Genomic DNA, 25,804 nt, shown 5'->3' on the forward strand with positions numbered 1-25,804 from the left:
TTAAAATAAAACGTAAAATATATTTACTTAATATTATTACATATAAAATCTAAAATATATATTTTTAATATTATTATTTATAAAATTTGTTCCAAGGGTGGAAATCTCTAGAAGGGGATTTACCACTCCCACTTCTAACTCTCACGTCGATCTTACCGCACAATTCAATATGCTTATTTTCTCTATGTAGAAACAATCAACATAAGATTAGTAATTAATATTGTAAAATTATATTTATTGAAAATATGAATTTATTTTTCAAATTTCTTTAATTTTAATAAAAATAACACGTTATTTAAGTGTAATATGTTATAAATGTGACATGTTATTCATGTATAATTAAGAATAATATAGTAAAAAATTTTATTATGTAATCTTCCATTCTTCTAAATCAAAAATAAAAATTTTACATTTTCTAAGTTAACAAATTTCTAAAAATTATATATCCTCCTTCAATATCATTTTCTCTCAAAATTTAAAAATCTACTAAACTAAATTCCCCTTAAAAATTAAATAAAATGAAATGAAGGTTGTTTTTTAATTTTTCGAAAACTAACATATTGGCAGTTCCATATTTTAGCCCTTGGTTTGGATGTAACCATACCCCTTATTTGGTTCAATTACTAATCACCACTTTAGTTTTTTTTTTTTCGCTTCAATTTTTATTGTTAAACCAAAAGTATAAACTTTTTTATTTTTTATTATTAATTTATTAATTAAAATTTATTATTATGTAATAAACTAATGATTAAATAAATTTTATTTTTATTATTAATTATTTATTAACAAAACTATTATTTGGCATAAAAATAATTTAATAAAGTTTTAATTATTTATTAATTTATAAATAGTAAATAATTTAAAATTTTTATTCTAATGTCGTTAAAAATTATTATATTTTTTTCACTATAATTCACTTCATTTCAATTGCCACTTTTATTTTTAAATATATATTTATTATTAATTTTAATTTTATTATTATAATAATTAATTTCATTTTCATTACTGCTTTTAATATTATCAAAAATCAATCTAATTTTATTCATATAAAATATAAATTAATTAATTTTCAATTTTATCGAATCAATCTCACCCGTCCAAACGAAGCATAAGTGAGTTAACCAAGAAAAAAAAAGGATAAGAAAACTCTAGTGCTAGAATAATGGATGATTTATCTCAAATTGCTTTCCTTCCATTTATGAGTTATAGAAGTTTGGGGAAAAAAAATCCTTTCCCAATTAAATTTGTAGTAGAGAAGATGATGATTTGACAATGATATTATTGGACGCGTGCTAGGGAAAGCTCCACTGAAAACGGCCGATCATTTAAAATTTGTTGCATTCTTTAAACTGAAACTTTCCAAGTAAAAATACGGCCAATACTTCCTTGCGGTCCCCCGGTCCTTCCCAAATGGCAGCAACTGCGAACAAAATTCCATCAATAAAACCTGCAAGCTTTGCTCAATTCCGTCAATGGGTCTCTCTCAAAAGCAGTAGATCTTCTTCATTGAAAATCCCCCCAAACCGACAACAAGGCCAAGTTGAGAACGTACACTTGGTTTCTTTATCTAAACAAAGGAAACTCAAAGAAGCTCTTGACTTCCTCAAACAAATGGAGGAAGCCGACGTTCCCGTCAACCCCCACTCCTATAAATCCCTTCTTGACACCTGTAGCAAAATGAAATCTTTGTCAGATGGTAGATTGATTCACGACCGTTTGCTAAGGACAATGGAGAACCCATCTGGGTTTCTCGAGAATTGTCTCTTGCAGATGTACTGTGACTGTGAGAGCTTTTGGGATGCGGAGAAACTGTTTGATGAAATGGTTGAAAAAAATCTAGCGTCTTGGGTTATTCTTATTTCTGCTTACTCACAAAAAGGTCATTTGAAGAAATCTTTCGGGTTATATTCACAAATGATTGAATTGGGAATTACACCGAATTCAACTATTTTTACCAGCCTCTTGAAGAGTTTATTAGATCCTTCTACTTTGGAGATTGGGAAACAGGTGCATTCTCTCGTTATAAGAACTGGGGTAAGCACCAATGTTTCTGTCATCACAGCAGTTTCCAATATGTACGTGAAATGTGGGTGGTTAGAAGGGGCTAAGCTCGTTTTTGATCACATGGTTGAAAAGAATGCCGTAGCTTGGACGGTATTGATAATGGGGTATACCCAAGCTGACAAACAGATATATGCTTTGGAATTGTTTAATGGAATGGTAAAGGAAGGTGTTGAATTGGATGAGTTTGTATTTTCTATTGTCCTTAAAGCGTGTGCTGGATTGAAGGATTTGAACTTAGGGAGGCAAATTCATGGTTATATTGTTAAATTTGGGTTGGAATCTGAGGTTTCTGTTGGAACCTCTGTTGTGAGTTTATATGTCAAATGTGCATGTTTTGAATCTGCTTGTCAAGCATTTGAAAGGATAGCTGAACCGAATGATGTTTCATGGAGTGCTATAATCACTGGCTACTGCCAAATTGGTAAATTTGAGAAATCACTGAAGATTTTTAACTCATTAAGGATTAAAGATGTGGTTTTGAATTCATTTGTATATACTAGCATTTTCCAAGCATGTTCTGCTCTTGCAGATTTTAACATGGGTGCCCAAGCTCATGCAGATGCAATAAAAAAAGGTTTAGTTTCATGTCTTTACGGAGAGAGCGCAATGATTACTTTGTATGCAAAATGTGGTAGATTGGACTATGCAAATCGAGCCTTTGAGTCTATAGGTGATCCTGATACTGTGGCTTGGACCGCAATAATTTGTGCTCATGCTTATCATGGCAATGCTTCTGAAGCCCTAAGGCTTTTCAGAAGGATGCAGGACTCTGGTGCAAGGCCAAATGAAGTTACATTTGTGGCGGTTTTAACTGCATGTAGTCATTCTGGTTTGATTACAGAAGCTAAGCTGTGTTTGGAGTCAATGAGTTGTGAATATGGTGTGGAACCAACTGTTGATCATTATGATTGTATGATTGATATATACTCTCGTGCTGGGCTGCTTCAGAAGGCATATAAACTGATAAAGAATATGCCCTTTGAACCTGATTCAATGAGTTGGAAATGCTTACTGGGTGGATGTTGGATCCACAGAAATCTTGAACTTGGAAAAGTGGCAGCAGAAAATCTACTTCAGCTGAATCCAGATGATACTGCAGGTTATATTTTGATGTTTAACGTATATGCTTCATCTGGGAAATGGGACGAAGCGGCTGATATAAGAAGTATGATGGGTGCAAGAAAGTTGAAAAAGGAACTAAGTTGCAGTTGGATTACTGTCAAGGGTAAGGTGCATCGATTTTTAGTGGGTGATAAACACCATCCTCAGACAGAGGAAATCTATGGAAAGTTGAAAGAATTAAACCATTCTGTTTTGAAGGGTGAAAGTGTCCTTCTAACTGAAGAGGATGTATCATTTGGTTTGCCTGAGCGGAAGGACCAGCTTATGGACCACAGTGAGAGACTTGCCATAGCATTTGGGCTCATATCCGTACCAAGCAATGCTCCTATAATTGTTTTCAAGAATCTCCGGGCATGTAAAGACTGCCATGATTTTGGAAAACATGTATCCATGGTTACAGGCCGCAAAATCACTGTTAGAGATTCCTGCAGATTCCATCACTTCCATTTAGGGCAATGCTCTTGCAATGACTATTGGTGATTCTTGCAACTTTTCTGCCACGAGGTAGGGTGATTACCGTTTACAATTGTTCTATTTTAGTTGTATCTTTATGTACTTGTTTGGAACAGAGATTTAAATTGAGTTCGAAAATGCGTTTTGAGTGCATTTGTATTGTGGTTGCAGATATAATGAAAACCATTTCGATTATTGTGGTCGTAAATTTTTTTATAATTTATCTCAATATAGTAATTATAATTATAATTATAAAAATTTTTAATTTATGCTTTTAAAAATAGTTTATGACACTTCACGTCTTTTATTTACTTAAAAAGAAATTAATTACTTTCTAAAAAATGAAATTAATTACAATTCTTTGAAATATAATAAAAATATTCATATTAAAAAATTACTTATGATAATTAAAGAATAAAAAATATTGAGATAAATTACAATACCAAAGGCAAAAGAAAAAGAATGAAAAAGTAATAAAAATTAAAGTATAAAATCATATATTAACAAATAATAAAACACTCATTCAATATGTTTCTTTGTCTTTAAAACGTGAACGGGTCAACAACAGCAAATTTTTCATTTTTTCTTCTTCTACTTCTCTTTTTCTCTAAACTCATCCTTTAACTGATAATTCTATAATTTTATAAAATTATCAGTCTCTCATGGTCTTTTATGATAAATTTTTGCTTAATTTTCAAGAAAATATGAAAAAATACTCCCAATTAGATAAATTTCTCTTTTGTAGGTATTTTTAGCAATTTTGGAGCGAAAAGGAAGATTTTAGATAATTTAGAGGAAAATTGATGTAATTTGGAGGAAGTTTTGTATCAAAGGCCAATCATAGGGCTTAATGGATCCCATCGCCAATTTGGATGATTTTTTAGTTTAAATTGGATTGAGTTTATGTGCATTTGAGCTAAGTTAGTTTCTTTTACGTCATGTTTTAATTGCTTAATTTATCTTTTTTTTATTCCTTGAGCTAATTAAATTTAGTTAAGTCTTGTAGGGGATTGCATTGAAATCCAAGGAAGAGAGTAGTAATTAATAGCGGGTTCAAGGCATTTTGGAAGAAATGAGTTGAATTTTAGAGGGAATTTTACGTTGGCATTTTGAAAACATATTATTGGCTGCCATTTATCTCACTTAAATTAGGAATGACAACTAAGCGGATATCCATCATTTTTTAGATATCTATATCCGAATCTATTTAATATTTATCATATCTGTATTTATTTAAATATCAGTTTAATTTTAATATCATTATCCAAATTCGTTTTCGTTTAAATAAGCATTATTTGTTTAAATATATATATACGTTAAAATATCTGTTTATTTAATTTTTTTATCAAAATATAAAATAAATAAAAATTTAATTTAAAATTCAAATTCACTCTTAATTAATAATAAATTAAAGTTCCTTTTTAAGCTTTAAAATCATTTACAAGTATAAAATTTTGTATATTTTACATATGTAAATGACTAACAAATTCAGATACACATTTGAATATTCATTGTTCACTAAAACTTAAAGAAATTTAGATATTAAATATCCAAAAGATATTATTTGTGTCTACTTCAAATTTGTGAACGAATAGAATAATAATAGATATCTATTTATTTATTATCCGCTGTTATCCTAACTTAAATCTCCAAGTTAAAGCTCGAAAAGGATACAAGTGCAAAAAGTTAGAAGTGGCCAAATGTAAGAGAATTGGAGTGTTTTGGTGAGCAAGTGTGAATAGAAGGAGGAAGGCCAATAGACATGCTGACTTGAATAATTAAAGACTCCTAATTGGCTAATTTGGAGATACATTTGATCTTAAAATCACATTTTTTACATGACTTAAAAAGAGATGAAGAAAAGAGTGCAACTTAAAGTTTTTAAAAAATTTTAGATGAGCTGAAAATATCTTGCATCAATTTAATCTCTTTTCTCTCTTGTTACTTATTGCTTTTTAAGTTTAGATGTTGATTTACATTTTCTTGCCTTAAAATTGATGCATTTACTTGTTGATTTCTTAGTTTGAATGTTGTTTGGCTCTACTTTCTCTATTTTTGAGTTCTAATTTTAATTTAATTCATTGAGCTTGCTTTCAATTGTTTTGAGTTGATTTCTTCTTTAGAGCTTGTATTTTACATATTGAAGTTTATGTTCTTAGTTAATTTTAAGTTCTTTCTCTTGTTTGAAGTCCAGATCTAAGTTTTCTTGCAATGCATTTTTAAATTCTGTTTCATAATTTTCTGTTTTAGTTTTTAAATGTCAAGTCTCGTTTCTCTGGTTTTTCATTTATTTTTACTCATTTCCTTATTAGATCTAGGTTGATTCTAGTTCAATTACTTGTTCTATATTGATGCATTTAAATTTTAGGACATTTACATAATTGCTCTATCATCTTCATGTCTGGTTTCCTCAAATTCTCTACATGCAATTTTTTGTTTTTTGTCCTTTGTTATCTAAGTGCCTTAGTTTACATTTCAATTCATGCTTATGTTACTTGTGACAATTTAATGCATTCTAGGTTAGATTATTTTCAATTGCTTATTTGTTCGTTTGCCTTATTTCAATTCTTGCATTTTTCACTTTTAGTTACTTCTATGCAATTACATGCTTTCTTAGACTAGTGTAGTTATTAGATCATTACCTGGTTATTGTTCGGACTAAATATAGTTGGAGATGTTGCCCATTGGAACTTAAATTTAGGTTGTCTCCTAACTCAATCTCCGAGAAAATGATAAGTCACTCATCATTATATTATTTGATACGATTTATGCACTTGCATGTTTACCCATAATCATTAGCCTTTAATGATAAATCCTTACTTTTCTTCAAACTCTACCCTTTTTTTTCTCTCTTTTCTTCCCTTCTCTTATCAGCGGTGCCCCTTCATTCCTTCCAAACTTAAGCCTTCCCAAGCTTTCTACCTCTAGCCACCAACCACCAGCCAATTGCCGACATCCACCAGCCCTTCCTATTTTTTTTTTCCCATTCTTCCTTTTACAACTAAAATCTTTCAAAATGAACAAAAAAAAAACCTTAAAACTTGAGACCCTAAAAGCCCTATGCCACAAAAACCGTTCACCTTCTTTGATATTTTTTTTCTTTCTTCTTTTCTTCTTTCTGTGCTTTTTAGCAACCCTTGCTCCTTAGCAGCATTAGCCACTACCCTTACAACCTTACTTTTTAAATTCTCAATGTGAGGATAACTTAAAAGATCGTTTGTCTTAATCTCATTAAACATAAATTTGCATTATTTTCAACAATAAAAATGTTAGCTCAAAGACTAGAAATAAACCAAAAAGGGGGGTGAATTGGTTGATAGTAAAATTTTTAAAAATTAATACCCAATAAACACAAATTCTGCAAAATAATTTTTCTAAACAAATGAACATAATAAATGAAAGTAAAATAACAATCTTAAAAATAAGAGATAGAGATAGAGAATTTCACACCAAGATTTATAGAGGTTCAGTCCTTCCTTTAGGTACCTACGTCTTCTTTCTTAGCCTCACTTGCCAAGGAGTTCAATTCACTATATGTTAAAAGTTATAATCTAGTTTCTTAAAACTTTACACTATTAACACCACAAACTCTTAAGGGTTATCTTCCCCCTTAAGCTCATAATCTCATAATACAAAGTTTTTGAAGTATTTTGCAAACTTAAAGAAACTCTCTAAGATTGGGTTAACTTGAAGTATAAAACAATATTGATAAGAGGATTAAGAGAAAAACTTATACAATAAAGGATTTTCTACACTTTTTTCTCTTTGAACTAGTTTGAATGCTTGAAGAAGATGGTTGGTAGAGGCAATAAGTTCTCTTAGCTTTTCATACTCTTGATTTGCAGTGAAAGCCTTCATTTATATGTGAAAGGAGTAGATAGCCATTTGCTTTACATTTAATGCTTCAAACTTATAAAATATCATACAAAAAAATAGTCATTGGGGCTTTCTGGGCATCAGGGGATCTATTGGGTCAATATAGGAAAGCTCATTTTATGCCTTAAAAATGCCTACCCGATCGATCAGGTAACATACCTGATCAATCTTATGCATAGGTGATTGATCCCCTGTGTAGGGGGATCGATCCTTTTTGATGATTTTTTACCCAGGTTTACATTTTGTATAAAAAATAGATCAATCCCTTTAAGGGGGATCAATCAGTTATGTTCAAAACCCCAACCAATTGATCCTTATAGGGAGGGGATCGATTGGTTCTTGATGAATTTCCAGAAGTTTGGCTTTTGAAAGAAAAATAGATCAATCCTTTTGGTCAGGGGATCGATTAGGTAAGGCAAGAGATTGATCTTACCCCTTAAGGGATCAATCCTTTCTATCCAAAGCATGCCTTAACTCATTTTGTTTTTAGAATTTGTTTTGTTTTGGTTCCTAAATGAATTTTGGCAAGATAGAAAGCTGGAAAAATATTTAATTTGATATTAGAAAAGTTTGATTCAAGTTAGGCAAATTTTTGTTTTGTCTATTCAAATTTTTATTAATTCAAAGCTAACAATCTCCCCATTTTTTATATGACAAAACCAAGTGAAAATTTTGCTTAAAAAACATTTTTCCATTTGAAAAATAAGCTCCCCTAAATTTAAGCATAAAAAATTTTAAGAGATTTTAAACAACTAAGAACAAGAATATAACCATTAATGTCAATATCATCAAATAAAAGCTTTTCATCAAAACAATATCAAGAATTTTTCATACCGATAACATCAAGATCATCAATCAAATAAGAATTTTTCATACCATTTCCTCTCATCCTTTTTGTCATAGCAAAAAAGATGAAGTCAATCAAAGGAAGATGACAATCAATTCAATGCCATACCAACTCAATTTCACAACTTAAGTTCATACCAATCTTAATGTCAAATCATCAAGCAATATACCAATTTCAAAAGCCAAATTTCAAAGTGATATAGCAAATATCATAATGAAGATGAAATGTATATTTCATTAATATAAACATCAAATACCAAAGTTTGATAAGAAAACATAATTCAAAGTGTTTTTAAGGAAAATTTACAACATAAAAAAAAATAAAGATGTGGGAAAACATCTAAGAAATGGTATTAGGACGGATCATTGAGGAAGAGGTGAAGAATGAGAAAAATAAGAAAAGTGCTACCACATTTGCTATTGTGTATTCTGGATATGTTCAATATCAACTATAACTTGGCACAGTTGGAAAACCAGCTCTTGTTGGGTTATTTCCATATTTTCCAATTTAGAATTCATTGTCTCAACCACTGAGTGTAGACTATTCATTTAAAGCATAAGCATTTTTAAAGCTCTTTAGGTATCAAATAATGGGTAGAAAGTTCTCCTTGAGGTGCATAAGAAAAATCTGAGGTATCATGCTCTTCTTCTTCTTCTTGCACAACCCCAATTTTAGTTTTTTTAACCCACAAACCAGCTGCATTTTGGGTATAGCTCATACTATACAGAATAAGAGCACCAAGAATGCTGAATGGATCATTAAACACAATTTTTTTTATCACCTCTAGTATTAATATTCAATTTCTTTAAAGATTACTGATTGCAAACCCATAAACTAAGGTGTAGTCTCTGTTTTACACTACCCTCATCATATCATTGAAAATAAAGTGCACTAGATTGGGTTTTTCTGCATGCTTGATTTTGGACATCCATCAATAATCTTGTTTCCTAATGGTTAAGTATTGAGTGCCCAAAGGTGCCAATATATGAGTGACTATAAGGTGTAACAACCTATCATGCATTGAAACTCTAGTGGCTTGAGTTGGAGTAACTCTTAAATTGTCATTTCTAAATATATCTTGAGCTAGTTCCAACATGTCACACTAAGTGTTGGTGTCTCCCTCGTCATCTAGCATAAAGGCTTCAGCTAACAATTACTTACTAACTATAATTACTTGACCCATCACATATGTTTTGAATCTATTAGGATAATATCTATTTACAGCTACTTCAATTTCAATACAAGTAGCATTGCTATAGAACACTTTAACTAGATTCTCATATATAATTCTATCCATGCACAAATAATTCATCCAACCAAATTCTTCAAATGCATGCAAATAAGGGAACTCAATAGATTTAGGAATTCAATAGAGATTACATTTCCATGCTTGACTTTTTTATGAGTAAAGTATGTTTCATATCTCTCATTAATGAACTAGAAGCTTCCCTTGGAGGATTCTTCCTTGTTCCAACATTTCCTTTAGTTTTCAAAGCCATAAAAACAATGGGATAGTTGAAATAGGTAGGCTTATGTGAAATTGATGAAAAAATTGATGATTGTAGGTGATAAGTAGTAGATATGTTCGAGAGAGGCAAAAAAATGGTGAATGTAGTAGTTTCAAAAAAATGGATCAATTTTGAAGAGTGAGAAAAATAAGTGGAGATTTTTGTGTCATTTGAAGATTTTTAAGGATGATTTTTGCAAGAAACCAAATAGAAATGAAGCAATTTGCAAAAGATTTTGGTTAAGAGATTAATTTTGAGAAAAAATAGATCGAGAATTTGTAGGGTTTGAGCAGAATGTGTTTAGAGAAGAAAAAGAAAAGATAAAAAGCTAGAATGATCAATTAAGGAAGAAGAGAGGACCCAATTTTGAGAGGCCAAAATAATGCGCATAGTGCAAGTTTTACATGACCCAATCGATCGGGTGTCAAGGGGGATCGATCAGGTAGAGGTTTGCCATGGATCGATCAATCAGGTCCATAGGGGGATCCATCGATTCCTTAACATTTCCACCTAATTTGGCTATTAGATGGAAAATAAATCGATCCAATCTAAAGGGGATCGATCGGTTCCTTAACATTTTTCCTTAATTTGGCTATTGGAAGAAAAACCAATCGATTCGATCTAAGGAGGATCCATCAGTTTTACCTGTAGCAAAATTTTTTTTGAATAATTTCAAAAAATGCAACATGAACATTCAAATATGTATCATACAATCATACACAAGATTAAAAAAAATGTTAAGATAAACATACATTTGATTAATCAAGGTAGCAACATTCATCATACCATTAAGAAATTTATTTCAAAGAGCATTCATCATACCAAGTTCACCTTTAATGCATAAAATCTATCCATATCAAGAGGTTTTGTGAAAATATCAGCTAATTGATGCAAGGTATCAACATATTCAAGCACAATATCACCTTTTTGAACATGATCTCTAATAAAGTCATGCCTAATTTCAATATGCTTGGCTCTAGAATGTTGAATTGAATTTTTGGTGAGATTGATGGCACTAGTATTATCACATTTAATGGGAATGTGATCTATGGTAATTCCAATATCCTCCAATTGTTGCTTAGTCCACAAAACTTAAGCACAATAACTACTGGCCACTACATATTCGGTTTCAGTTATGGATTGAGCAACACTATTTTGTTTCTTGAAAAATCATGATATGAGTATATTCCCAAACAATTGATTAGTACCAAAAGTGCTCTTTCTATTAATTTTGCAACCACCAAAATTTACATCAGAATAGGCATGCAAATCAAAAGATGAACCTTTTACATACAATAATCTTAGATTATGAGTGTCTTTAAGGTATCTAAAAATTTTTTTGATAGTAGATAAATGTGATTCTCTAGGTAATGATTGAAATCTAGCATATAAACACACACTAAACATTATATCTAGTCTACTTACAATAAGATATAACAATGAACCAACCTATATAATTTTGAATCAATATATTTACCTCTTTCATCTTTGTCAAGTTTTGTTAAAGTGCTCATAGGTGTTGAGCAAGGCTTTGATTCTTTCAATCCAAACCTTATGAGCAAATCTTTGATGTATTTGGCTTGATTGATGAAGGTACCATCTTTTGTTTGCTTTACTTGTAATCTCAAGAAGAATGTAAGTTCTCCCATCATGTTCATTTCAAATTCACCTTGCATAGTCTTAGCAAATTCTTGACAAAAAACTTCATTAGTAGCACCAAATATGATATCATCAATGTAAACTTGTACTATGAGAATGTCATTTCTTTTTGTTTTAATAAAAAGTGTAGTATCAACCTTCCCTCTATTAAAATCATTTTCAATTAAAAATTTTGACAATCTTTCATACCAAGCTTTAAGAGCTTGTTTTAGGCCATATAGAGCTTTTGTTAATTTATAAACATGATTTGAAAATTTAGGATTTTCAAAGTCAAGAGGTTGCTCTACAAACACCTCTTTATTTATAAAACCATTTAGAAATGCACTCTCGACATCCATTTGAAAAAGCTTGAAATTTTTGAAACATGCAAATGCAAGCAACATTCTAATGGCTTATAATCTTGAAACCAGGGCATAGATTTCATCATAATCAATTCCTTATTCTTGACTATACCTTTGAGTTACCAACCTAGCTTTATTTCTAACAACATTGTCATGCTCATCTATTTTATTCCTAAAAACCCATTTGGTACCTATAGTAGGATGATCACTAGGCCTAAGTACAAGATTCCACACTTGGCTTCTTTCAAATTGGTTCAATTCCTCTTGCATAACCAATATCCAATGATCATCTCGTAAGGCATCATTTATTTTCTTGGGTTCAATATGAGATAGAAAAGTGACATAATTATACACATTGTAAGAAGATCTAGTTCTTACACCTTGAGTTGGGTCACCAATAATCTCACTATCTTTGACATATCTCCTTTCTCTATGGTGATTTGGTTTTTTCTCTATATGTTGTGGCTCCTTTAGAAACTCATCATATTTTTTTTGAATGTTCTCCTCAATGTCATGTGATGCATCATTGATATATTTTTGAAGTATACCTACATCATCATCATCAAGAGGCACCTTTCTCGAAAGTGGATTAGATTTATCAAAGATAACATGTATAAACTCTTCAACAACTAATTTTTTTTTATTAAAGACTCTATAGGCTTTTGAATTCAAAGAATATCGTAGGAAAATAACTTAATCAATTTTTGCATCAAATTTTCCAAGATCATCTTTTTCATTGTTCAAAACAAAATATTTGCAACAAAAAGGATGAAAATAACTTATGTTAGGCCTTTTACCTTTAAAAAGTTGATAGTGAGTTTTCTTCAAAATTAGCCTAATCATAGCTCTATTTATAATATAACAAGAGGTATTTATGGCTTTTGCCTAAAAATATCTAGGTAAATTATTTTCACAAAGCATGGTTCTAGCCATTTCTTCTGAAGTCATATTTCTCCCTTTTACTACTCTATGTTGTTGAGGAGTTCGAAGAGCAAAAAAATTATAGCTAATACCATTTTCACTACAAAACACATTAAAGCTGAAGTTTTCAAATTCTTTTCCATGATCACTTATAATACTAGAAATTGAATAGCCTTTTTCATTTCATATTTGCTTGCTAAAAGTGATGAATTTTTTCAAAGCTTCATTCTTTGAATGCAAAAAGAAAACCAATTTGAAACTAGTAAAATCATCAACAATAACAAACCCATATTATTTTCCACCAAGACTCATTATCCTAGTAGGACCAAAAAGGTCAATATGAAGTAGTTGAAAAGCTCTAATAGTTAAAATATAATTCTTAAGTTTAAAAGATATTTTTCTATGTTTTCCTTAAGTACATGCATCACAAATCTTGTCATTTTCATATTTCAATTTTGGTAAACCAATAACTAAATCATTTTGAGAAAGTTATGAAATTACATGCATGCTTGCATGTCCAAGTCTTCTACACCAAACCCAACTTTTATTTTCTTTTTGAGCCATAAAACAAACACTTTTGGAAGAAAGATCATCTAGATGCACTACATAAATATTTTCTTGACAATATCTAACAAAAACAAGTTTATTAGTTTTGATATCAATCACATGACAGCACATGAATTCAAACACAACTCTAAGTCTTTTGTCACATAATTGACTAATATTAAGTAAGTTATTCTTGAGTCTTTTTACAAGTAAAACATTTTCAATGGTAGTAGAAGAATTGTTACCAATGGAGCCAATCTCTTCAATTTGGCCTTTTGAGTTGTCACCAAATATAACATCTCCTCCACTTTTAGCTTTTAAATCCTTAAAAAGTGTCTTGTCTCTGGTCATGTGTTCTAAGCATCCACTATCAAGGTACCATGGATTGTTCTTACTTGAATTTTCTTTGTAGTAATGTTCATCGACCTATAAAAACACTATTAAATTTTTGTTTTAGGTGCCCAAACTTTCTTAGGTCCTTGAGTGTTAGTACTAACAATTTTTGTGCCTTTTGGAATTCATTTCATTTTTGTAATCTCATCTTGAGATATGCTAACTCTTTTTGGAATCCACACTTTCCTAATTAGTTTACCTCTATAAGTGACTTTTTTTCAAAAAACAATATTGCATAGAATGACCCAATTTATGATAATATACACATATGCTAGATGAATCATTTGGCTTAATAAGAAAATTATTTAAATGAGTCTCTTTGTTGCCACCATTATAGCCTAATCCATCTTTATCAAAGAATGCTCTTTGTGTTTTAAGCATGTCATTGAGTTTTTTATGTCTCATATAAAATCTAGAAAATGAGTTATGCAAATTTTCATTTTTCTTAGTCAAATCATTAACATTCAACTTTATGAGCTTAATTTTCTTTTCTAAGTCATCATTTGCTTTAGTGAAGAGTTCATTTTTTAGTTTTAACTTAGAGATCATTTACCTATATTTCATGTTCATGTTATTAAATTTTATGGCTAATTCATCATAAACATCTTGCAATTCATCAAATGTGTATGAATTTAAATCATATGGATTATAAGTTACCTTGGGCTCATCAAGAGCCATGAGACATAAATTGACTACTTCCTCCTCACTTGATTCATTATCAAAGAAGTCACTATCATTCCATGTTGCAACCATTGCTTTCTTATTTGGCTTTGTCATGTTTTACTTCTTTCACAAAGGACAATCAAATTTAATATAACCCAGTTTATTGCATTCATAGCAAATAATATGATCTTATTCTCTTATACTTGATTCTCCTTTGATCATTTCTTTTTGTGATCTTCTTTTACTTAAGAACTTGTTCATCTTTTTGGACTTATTGAATCTTTTTACAAACATGACCATTTATTCATCTTCATCATCCTCTTTTTGTCCAAGATGTTTTTCATCTTCTTGAAATATTGATATAAGAGCAATACCACCTTTCTTAATTGGTTTTTATCCCCTTTAAGCTTCATCTCATAAGTAAGAAAAGAGCTCATTAGTTCATTCAAAGAAAGCGTGTGAGGATCTTTGAATTTTTCAATTACTGTCACCTTAGCTTTCTAACTCTTTGGTAGACTGTTTAGAATTTTTTTTACCATTTTCACATTTGAGTAAGTTTTTCCAAGAGCCTTTAAACCATTAATGATATCACTAAAGCAGTTTGACATTTCAGTAGTGGTTTCATCTTATTTCATCTTGAATAACTTATAATTATGAGTAAACATGCCAATTTTGGTCTCTTTCACTTGATTGGTACCTTCATAGGTGATGGCCAACTTGTCTCAATTTTTTTTTTTTTTGCATTTTCAAATAAAAAAACTCTATTGTACTCATTAGGCCGCAATGCACAAAAGAGTGTATGCATTACTTTAGCATTGAGTTGAGCATTCTTCATATCATCAACATCCCATTGACTCTCTTACTTGATCACCTCCTTACCATCCACCATCTTCATTGAAATCTAAAGGCCATTTACAATAACTCTCCAAACTTTATAATTGTTATAATGTATAGATCTGTGGACCTACCGCTAGACATTGATTAGAAAAAGTTGCCACGAATCCTTTTTATTTATGTGTGATTGGCCACATGATTGAATCTCATCTGTGAAAACAGATGTTAGTTCTAAAAATCGATTACACATGAGGAAGGTTGTAGCACCCCCACAACACCCATCCAAAGGATGGTGCTAGTTTGATTTCAAATTATCCAAGCCTTAATCATTTTCATGATTTACTAAATAATTTAATATTGAAAATTAGTCTTAAAATTATCCCAATAGTTTGGTAGCAATTTAAGATAATTTTTTCACATCAAGAGTATTTATAGGGACTAATGTCCTATTTTGAAGAGGCTTCATCATCAGATTTATTAAAGTATTTCATTCAGTAAAGTCTCCTAATAGTTTGGTAGGACTTAATTTAAAGCAATCCTCCAATAGTTTAGAAGATGAAAATTATTTATTTATTTATTTTTTAAAAATTTGATTTACAAAATTTATCAATAGTTTGGTGGATTCCATAAAAACTTAAACCCATGAAAACTCTCCAATAGTTTGGATGAAGTTCATGAATTTATTTTGCAAGGATTTTTGTTTGAAAAAGATTTTTTGTTTTTTTATTTTTATTTTTTATTGAAAAGATTTTATAAATATTTTTGAAAACTTTATTTGGAAAGATTTTTTTATTATTTTTTATTTTCATTTGAAAATATTATTATTTTTTTAGTTTCAGAATTAAAAATGATAGAAGTAACATTTTTTTTAAAAAAGGAAAAATAATAAAAAATGAAATGGGTTAAAAATAAAATAAAATCAAATCAAATCAAAAAATAAAAATAAAATGAAAAAGAAAAAACTTGCGATCTGGTTGGGTCAGAACGGGGGTCAGCACGCGAGTCATCGGGTCAATGCGTAGATCATGTGTTATCCAAAACGACGTCATTTCGAGCTGCCATAGAAGTCACCTACCATATCTCAATCTTCATAAACCTTCTGCCTCTTTTCTCTCTAAACCAGAAACCCTTTCTCTTCTCTTTAAAAAACCTATCTGGAGATTCAAACAAAATCTAAAAATCTCATCGGATTCTGAAAATATTACCGAAATTTGAAAATCTTAACCAGATTTTGAGAAACTTGCCAGAATCCCACCAGAAACTTCAAACGTTGCTGGTAAAATCACCAAAAAATTCATCCCAACCCAAAAGCTTTAAATCTTTCTTGAAACCTTCTACAACCTTAAATCTACCTTTAGAAACCTAAAATCACACCTAAAACTACGAATGAAACCCTAAATCCAACTTCAAAATTTCAAAAACCCTTACTACCAAAATTTTTTCAAACCCTATTTTTCTCAAAATTTCTCTATGTCTATCCTTTGATTTTCAATCCAATTTATAGGCAGTCTTAGGATGATTTTTAAGAAACAGATAGAATCAATCTAGGCTTGAATCTTGGGATTGATTCTATCTGAGTGTAATCTTGGGTCCTTGATTCGGTTCTAGTTGATTTTGGATTAAAGGTATTAACCATCGGTTCTTAATTTAGATCCTGATTTTCTCATTCATGAGCAAATTTTAAAGAAAAGGAAAGAAAAAAAAGGAAAAAACAAGTAAACATAAATAAATAAATAAATAAATAATAATAATAACCATAGTATATAATAGATAATATATAATAAATAATATATAATAATAATAATAAAATCTATAGTATATAATATATAATATATGTATAATAATAATAATAACTATAGTATATAATATAATATATAATATATAATAATAATAATAACTATAGTGTATAATATAATATATAATAATACTATAATATACTAATAAAAGTAATAATATCCCCAGCTAATTGATCATAATTCGTCTTGGACACAAATGAGTGTCTACAGTTGTCTCTTTTTGCAAATCATTGTTAAACAGAGATGATGCAAAGACCTAGACACCCACTTTGTTCAAGTCAAATTAGCGAGTAAAACCAACTAGGGATGAATCACGAGTCAAAAGTAAAATGATTTGACCTGAGCTGAGATTGAGTAACTGGGACAATGTCGTGAGTCTGAAAGTGATCTGACCTAAGCCAAGATCGAATGATTGGGATAATGATGAGAGTCTAAAGGTGACCAAGACTGAGAAGAGGTCGTAGGTAAATGACTAGACTGATGCCATGAGTCTGAATATGATCTGACATGAGTTAAGATCAAATGACTGGGACAATGCCACAAGTCTAAAGGCGACCAAGACCGAGTCGAGGTCATAAGTAAATGATCAAACTGACGTCACAAGTCTGAAGATGATCTAACCCGAGTCGAGATCAGATTATTGGGACGATACCGCGAGTCTGAAGGTGACCAAGATCGAGTTCAAGTTATAGGTAAATGACCGAAATGATGTCACGAGTCTGAAGATGATCTAACCTAAGTCAAGATCAGATGATTGGGATGATGTCGTGAGTTTGAAAGCGACCAAGATTAAGTCAAAGTTGTAGGTAAATGACCGAACTAATGTCGCGAGTCTAAAGATGACTTGACCCAAGTCAAGATTAGATTATTAGGATGATGTCATAAGTTTGAAGGCGACCAAGATCGAGTCGAGGTCGTAGGTAAATGACTAAACTGATGCCACAAGTCTAAAGATGATTTGACCTGAGTCAAGATCAGAAACTATGATGAGCATGCAATGATATGAATGTATACCCTATCTAGGATGCAAATGGGACATTCATTGTGGTACTAAGACTTCTCTAGCCTTCATCTTTTTACATTTTTCTAGTAAGGAAATTGTCATTTATAATCTCAAATAAGCATTTATTTCCATCATAAAGAAAGCTATTAATTCTTTTTTATTTTAAAAAGTTCATCTTTGGCCCTTGTCTCTTTCAATTCTCTTAAAGTAACACCCAATTTCTTATGAATTCATTCCATTATTAATCATTATCTCAATTTCAAAATATGAGATGCTAGTTATACACTTCTTCTATTCATGACAAGGTATAAAGAGAAAGGAAATATATCGAAAGTGGAAAATAAGACAAATATCATTTATTTAGGTAGGCGATAAATTACAAATGATGGTCAGAAACAAGATGAATGTGTATAAAGGTGACTATTTGGGGATGATAATGCCCCAAAATAAACAATCAAATAATCATGACAACAAATCCTGAATTTCTTTGAAAAAATCAATCATAACATAATGCCCTAATACTTCGGAGCTCTTTAAAATTCACTACCCCGATATGCCTTTCAAGTGATGCCATACTTTTTTCATTCAATTCAAGTCACCCTTTTAGGTTTTGAACATTTTCCTTTTTTTCATTTTTTTTTTAGTTCAAGCTACTTTTTCGGGTTTTCAACTTGAACTCTTTTCTTCTTTTTTTTTTTTGGTTCAAGCTACCCTTTCGGGTTTTCATCTTAAACTTTTTCTTCTTTTTTTTTTTTTGGGTTCAAGTTGCCCTTTTGGGTTTTTAACTTTTGAACTTTTTCTTGTTTTTTAGTTCAAACTGCCCTTTTGGGTTTTCAACTTGAACTTTTTTTTTTTAGGTTCAAGCTGCCTTTTCGAGTTTTCAACTTGAACTTTTTTTTGCTTTTTTTTAGGTTAAGCAAAGTACTTCTTCACAACGTCAGAATTAACAGGATTAGGAAGCTCATCTCCATCCATTTCCATCAAGATTAATGCCCCTCCCAAAAAAACTCTTTTTACAACATATGGTCCTTCCCAATTCGAAGTCAATTTCCCTCTATTATCGTGTTGACTCAAAAGAATTCTTTTCAATACCAATTATCCTTCTCGAAATTGATAAGGTCATCCCTTTTTATTATAAGCTTTCATAATTTTTTTTTGGTATAGCTGGCCATAGTAAAGTGCCATTGGTCTCTTTTCCTCAATAAAGTTTAATTGCTCGTAACGCTTTCGAATCCACTCAGCTTCTTCTAATCCTATTTCCCTCAAGACTCTTAAAGATGGGATTTTTACTTCTATTGGTAGTACAGCTTTCATTCCATAGACCAAGGAAAAAAAAGTTACCCTGGTAGATGTGCACACAGAGGTTCGATATGCATGTAGAGCAAAAGGTAATTTCTCGTACCAATTCTTATATATTTCAGTCATCTTCTTTAGAATCCTTTTGATATTCTTACTTGTAACTTCCACTGCCTTATTCATTTTTGGGCGATATGGAACTGAATTGTGATGTTTGATTTTGAACTGAACACGTATTTTTTGCATCATCCTGCTATTTAGATTTTTTGTATTATTTGAGATGATTCTTTCTTGGAGCCAGTATCTATAAATTATCTCTTTTTTTATGAACTTACTGACCACTGATCTAGTCATAGTTGTGAAAGAGGTAGCTTTGACCCATTTAGTGAAGTAATCAATCATCACAAAAATGAAACTATTCTTATTTGAGGCCTTTGGGGTAATAGGACTAATAACATTCATTCCCTACATAGAAAATGGCCAAGGTGGCACTATAACATGTAGAGTGCCGAGCGGAGCATGGATCTTATCACCATAAATTTGGCATTTATGACATTTTCGAGCAAAATCAATGCAATCTTTTTCCATTGTCAACCAATAATATCCAACTCGCATAACCTATCTTGCCATCATATGCCCATTTGTATGTGGCCTACATACACCATTATGAACTTCCTCAGTAATCTTTTTAGCCTCAGAGGCATTTACACAATGTAATAATACTTGATCTTTGCCTCTTTTGTACAAAATTTCCCCATTTAAAAAGAATCCCATAGCCAACCTTTTCAAGGTTCTCTTATCACTTTTTATCGCTTAATCTAGGTACTGCTGATTCTTTAAGTATCATATAATATCATGATACTAGGGGTGACCATCTTCTTCCTCCTCTAAGTTGGCATAATGTATTGGCATGTCCTTGATATCTAGTTTGATAGGTTAAATTTCAATGATATCACCAATCTGTACCATTACAGCCAAGTAGCCAAGGCATCTATAATCTGATTCTCTTCATGAAGCAAGTGCTCAAATTAAATTACCTTAAATTGTTTGTATAGCTCTAAGATGTATTTGTGATATGGGATGAGTTTTGAATCCTTGTTTTCCATTCACCTTTTAATTGATAAATACTAAAGTTGAATCTCTGAACACCTTTAACATTTCAATTTCTTAACCAAAGTAGCATACAGCCCTATAACACAAGCTTCATATTCAGCTACATTATTAGTGCAATTGAAGTTCAATCTTGCTGTGATAGGATAATAGTGCTCCATTAGAGATATTAAGATTGCTCCAATCCCATGCCCCATGGTATTGGTAGCCCTATTAAAGTACATTCTCCATATTTATTCCTCACCATTATCTTCTTTTAACCCCGAGATGGCCATTAATTCTTCATCTAAAAAATCAAACTTCATAGGTTCATAATCATCAGCGACCCTATTTGTCAAAAATTCAGCAATGACACTTTCTTTAAATGCTTTTTGACTCGCATATACTATGTCATATTTTGATAGCATCACTTGCCATCTTACGATTCTACTTGACAATGATGGCTTCTCAAATATGTATTTAATGGGATCCAATTTAGCTATAAGCCAGGTTGTATGGTAAAACATGTACTGCTTGAGTCTTTTAGCTATCCAAGCCAAAGCACAACACATTTTTTCAACCGATGAGTACTTGGACTCATATTCTATAAACCTCTTGCTCAGGTAGTAAATATCCTTCTCTCTCTTATCGAATTCATCTTGTTGCCCTAGTACGCATCCCATTGATTTCTCATATACCACTATGTATAAAATTAGTAGTTTCCCCGAAACAAGTGGTGCTTATATCAAAGGGTTTGATAAGTATTGCTTGACCTTATCAAAAGCTTTTTGGCATTCCTCATTCTATTCACCAAGATTATTTTTTCAAAAGAGTTTGAAAATGGGATCGTATTTAAAGGTGAGTTGAAAAATGAATAGGGATATACAATTCAATCTACCCAAGAAACCTCGAACCTCTTTTTGTGTACTTAGCAAAGATAAATTTTGGATAGCTTAAATTTTGTCTAGATCCACTTCTATCCTTCTTTCACTGACTATAAATCTCAATAACTTCCTTGACCTGACTTCGAATGTACATTTTGGTGGATTCAATTTGAGCTGAAACTTTTTCAATTTTTGAGGTTGAGTACATGATCCTCTTTCTTTCGAGATTTTGTAATCATGTCATCCACGTACACCTCAATTTCTTTGCGTATCATATCTTGGAAAAGTGTTACCCTGGCCTTTTGATAGGTTGTCCCGGTATTTTTAGTCCAAAGGTCATGACCTTGTAATAAAAAGTTCCCTATATGGTTATAAATATGATCTTTTTCATGTCATTTGAAGCCATTTTTATCTGATTATAACCAGAGAATCCATCTATGAAAGAGAATACCGAATGTCAGGCTATATTATCCATTAAAGTACCATTGTGAGGTAAAGGAAAATTATCTTTAGGGCTAGCTCTATTCAGATCTCTATAGTCTATATAGTACCTTTTTATCCTTTTTGAGGATAGGTACTATATTAACCACCCATTTAGGATATTTGGCCACTTGCAAGAAGTCTACATCAAATTGCTTCTTTACTTTTTCTTTGATTTTCAATAACATTTCTAGCTTCATTCTTCGTAGCTTTTGTTGTACCAGCTTGCATTTCGATTTCAAGGGTAACCTATGATCTACTATTTCAGTACTGAGCTCGAGCATATCTTGGTAGAACCAAGCAAATGCATCCATAAACTCCCTAAGCAAATCTTCTAACTGTTATCAATCAATTATTGGAAGTGAAGTACCAATCTTGACTTTTTTTAGGTTTTTAGCATCACCTAGATTAATCATTTCAACAACTTCTTGATGAGGCTCAATAGACTTATCTTCATGCTCAATTAACCTTATTAAATCTAGGGATAAAGTTTATTCCTCATAGTCTTCTTTAATATCAAGTTCATCAGTATTAATCAAATTTTTAAAAGTAAACCCCGGATCATTGTCATGATTACCTTTATGTTCATTTGAGAACCTGAAAGTTAATAAGATAGAAAATATTAGCAAAGAACCTTGATGGGATAATAAAAGAAATGGACAACATGTATGCTCCTACTTTTATTACAATAATAAGAAATAAAAGGCCCAAACATAAGAATTCAGCCTAATGCTTTTAGGCATAAGCAATTAGGATATGTAATTACATTGAGAAATGATCAGAAATAATAGGCATCTGGATGACCCTTCAATTCTTTAGCTTATAGCTGGGTGGGCATAGATAAACCAAAGCTTCCTTACATTGCTTTTCATTATCCACCATATGAATAGATAACTGGGTAAAAGCTTCCTCCCATCTTGCTTCTTTTCTTATGTCTTCCTCAACTTTTGGGTACATGTATCCTCCAGGAATGAAAGTCTTATTTAAATGAGGAACAACCATCGATCCATTTTTTGCCCTCTTGCTATTATTTGGTACTTTTTTCATCTTATAACCAATCTTGCTTTGCCACTGTTGTCTTCAAGTTTCGGGAACTCTCTTATTCTTTAAAGATTCTTGCCTAAACTAAACCTAATACTCCAACCTTTATTAACCATCTAATTAATCATAATTTTGTTGAATTTGAGCCTTTCACCTACTGCATTAACAAGTTCAAAAGATCGGTAAGAGCATTCTAATGATTCTTCTGCCATTTCTACATATAGGGCATTTATGGGTTGGGTCACCAATAAGTTTCTTCCTTAGCCACAATCACCAATTGTCCTTCCACATTAAATTTGATTTTTTGATGCAATGAAAAAGGAATGGCACCTGCTTTATGGATTCATGGCCTTCTCAGTAAATAACTGTATGATAGGGAGATATCCATAACTTGAAATTTTATATTGAAGACATATGGTTAAATCTTCACAAACAGCTCAACATCTCTCAAGACTTCTCGTCTAGTCTTATTAAATGCTCGGACCACCATTTGACTGTCCTGGATATGGGACATATTAAAAGGTAGCTTAACTAATGTAGATACAGGCATAATGTTAATAGCTGACCCATTATCAACAAGGATTTTAGCTACTATATAGCCTTTACATTTAATAGTGATGTGCAACGCCTTGGTGTTCTTTCTACCCTCAGGTGAAATCTAATCATCACTAAAAAAGACATGATACGACACCACTAAGTTTCTTACCAAGTGATTCACATATTCTATAGACACATTATGGATCACATAAGCTTAATTTAGCACCTTTAATAAGGCATTACAATATGGTTCTGAATTTAGAAGGAGAGAAAACAAAAAAATTTTGGCTAGCATCTTATTCAATTGCTCCACCATAAAGTATTCACTATGCTTTACCAGCTTTAAAAAAGCACAAGCCATTTTTTTATGCACAGACCTTAGGGTGTTTTTCTTTGGAATCTTTAATTCAGTTTGCTTTTCGTTTTTTTTTTTTCAAAGTCACCTAATTATAACATATTTCACTTCTAGTTATGTCTCTTACACCCATTATATTGGAAGTTTCAACTTTCAGCATACCCTTTTATTTCCCCTGAGTCATTACCCCACATTCATACCTCTAGGGCATAACTTTTTCATCTTTGTAAAAAAATAGGCGTGAAACTTTAAAAGCTATTAGTTTGAGAACAAACTTATTTTCAACTGATTATGGCTTCTCTTTACAGTATATAGTGATAGGCTTTGGCACCCATCTATCTGTCATAACTACCCCAATATCTTCTTAGGTTTTTGACTCTTCATATAACTCTATTTGGTAAAAGTCCATCAACTTTTGCACCTTTTGATAAAACTACCAACATTTCTTAATAGAATGTCCTAGAGCTCCATTATGATACTTGTACTTTTGATTAGGGATGAATCTTCCTGTATAAGTATATAGGGCTATTAGTTGTATCAATCTGACTTTATATAGAACGTCATATAGTTGGTTAAATGGCATTTTAATCTCTTCTACCTTTCTTTTTATATGCCTTTTTTCTTTGTCCAAGGTGTTAACTGTATGACTAGGTAATGGATTCTCACTAACATTAGGTGTTGTGCTCTCGCTGGTATCAAAACTTATCAACCCTTCTTTAATCAGGTGTTGAACTTTTTATTTTAAAGAAAGACAATTTTCGATAAAATGGCCTATTACTCCATAGTGATAGTCAATGAACAGTGGCATCATACCATTTGGGATAAGGAGGTTCAGGTTGTTTTGCAAGAATGGGAGCAATGAGGTGGTTTTTATAAAGCTCTTATTATAACTTCGTATAACTTATGAGTATAGGATCAAATGTGGGTCTTTTCCTTGACCATGGTTCTTGAGCATTGCTTGTTGTGTTGACTGGGTGAGCAGGTGATCATGGTAAGGATGGATAAGATGGTTGGGCAGTTGATTGACAAGAAAAAGCAGAAGTATGGTTTACAGTATGGTGGTATATAAGGTAGGTACGCTGAGAATAGCTTCTAAATCGCTACCTCTCAAGGCTCACAGCTTGAGTTTCACTCTCTTTCCTTTTATATGCTCTTTTAAAATATTCACCTCCTTCAAGTTTACCATTTTTAATGGTGTTTTTTATGATCTCTTCCAAAATCATTATATCAGCAAAGTTTTTAGTCGTGTTTCCTATCATTTTTTCATAATATGGTGACTTTGGGGTGTTTACAAACAAAATTGTACTTTTTTTCTATCAAAAGAGGTTATACTTGAGCAGTTACATCCCGTCATTTTTGGGCATATTGCTTGAAAGATTTGGATACTTTCTTTTCCATTGCCTGTAAAAAAAAAAAAAAACGATTCAGGACTATGTCGATAATATGGCGATATTGATTAATGAAGAATCAGGTTAGATCTTTCTATGTTTTTATTTGAGTCTCATCTAACTGGATATATCATCTTGTTGCAGACCCAATTAAACTATCCTAAAAGACATACATGAGCAGTTTCTCATTACTGGCATGTGCTGCCATCTTACAATAATACATTGTGATATGTGTGGTAAGACACTTAGTGCCATCATACTTTTTGAATTCTGGCATTTTGAATTTGGGTGGCACCATAACATCAGGTACCAAGTAAAGCTCCACAGCACCTATGGATCCATAGAAATCAATTTCTTCTACAACCTTTAATTTTTTCTCAAGCCAATTCATGGCCTAATCAATTTTAGAACCTTTTAAGGGCATAACTATTTGCAACTTCTTTTTCTCCTTTACCTCATCTGTAATAGGGAGTTGAATGGGTTCAGCTACCTTTTTAGCATAAATAGGATTGTCATAACTTTGGACATTCTCATGACTGAGTGCATAAGTCATCCCCAGGTAATTGTATTTTGGAAAAGTTGTTTGTTGAGGTTGGAATATTGGGGCTGTTTCAATTTGTTGTGGACCAAAACTTAGAGAATATGTTGTTTTAGTAGCTTCTGATGACTCATCTTCCTTTATTTCTTTTCCCCTATTTACCTTTTCCA

At 31.4% G+C, this 25,804-nt stretch overlaps 1 protein-coding gene across 1 annotated transcript; it reads left to right on the plus strand.

The window, feature by feature from the left end:
• The first annotated feature begins 1,266 nt into the window (after positions 1-1,266).
• RARE1 (Pentatricopeptide repeat (PPR) superfamily protein) lies at positions 1,267-3,858 on the plus strand. Its single transcript, XM_022882018.2, has one exon. It carries the CDS (start codon positions 1,411-1,413, stop codon positions 3,664-3,666), a length of 2,256 nt encoding a protein of 751 aa, XP_022737753.2. The 5' UTR covers positions 1,267-1,410; the 3' UTR covers positions 3,667-3,858.
• Positions 3,859-25,804: the final 21,946 nt, after the last annotated feature.

Source organism: Durio zibethinus, chromosome 16 (genome assembly GCF_047325235.1).
Source record: "Durio zibethinus cultivar Kanyao isolate XHJ-2024 chromosome 16, ASM4732523v1, whole genome shotgun sequence".
NCBI lineage: Eukaryota > Viridiplantae > Streptophyta > Magnoliopsida > Malvales > Malvaceae > Durio > Durio zibethinus.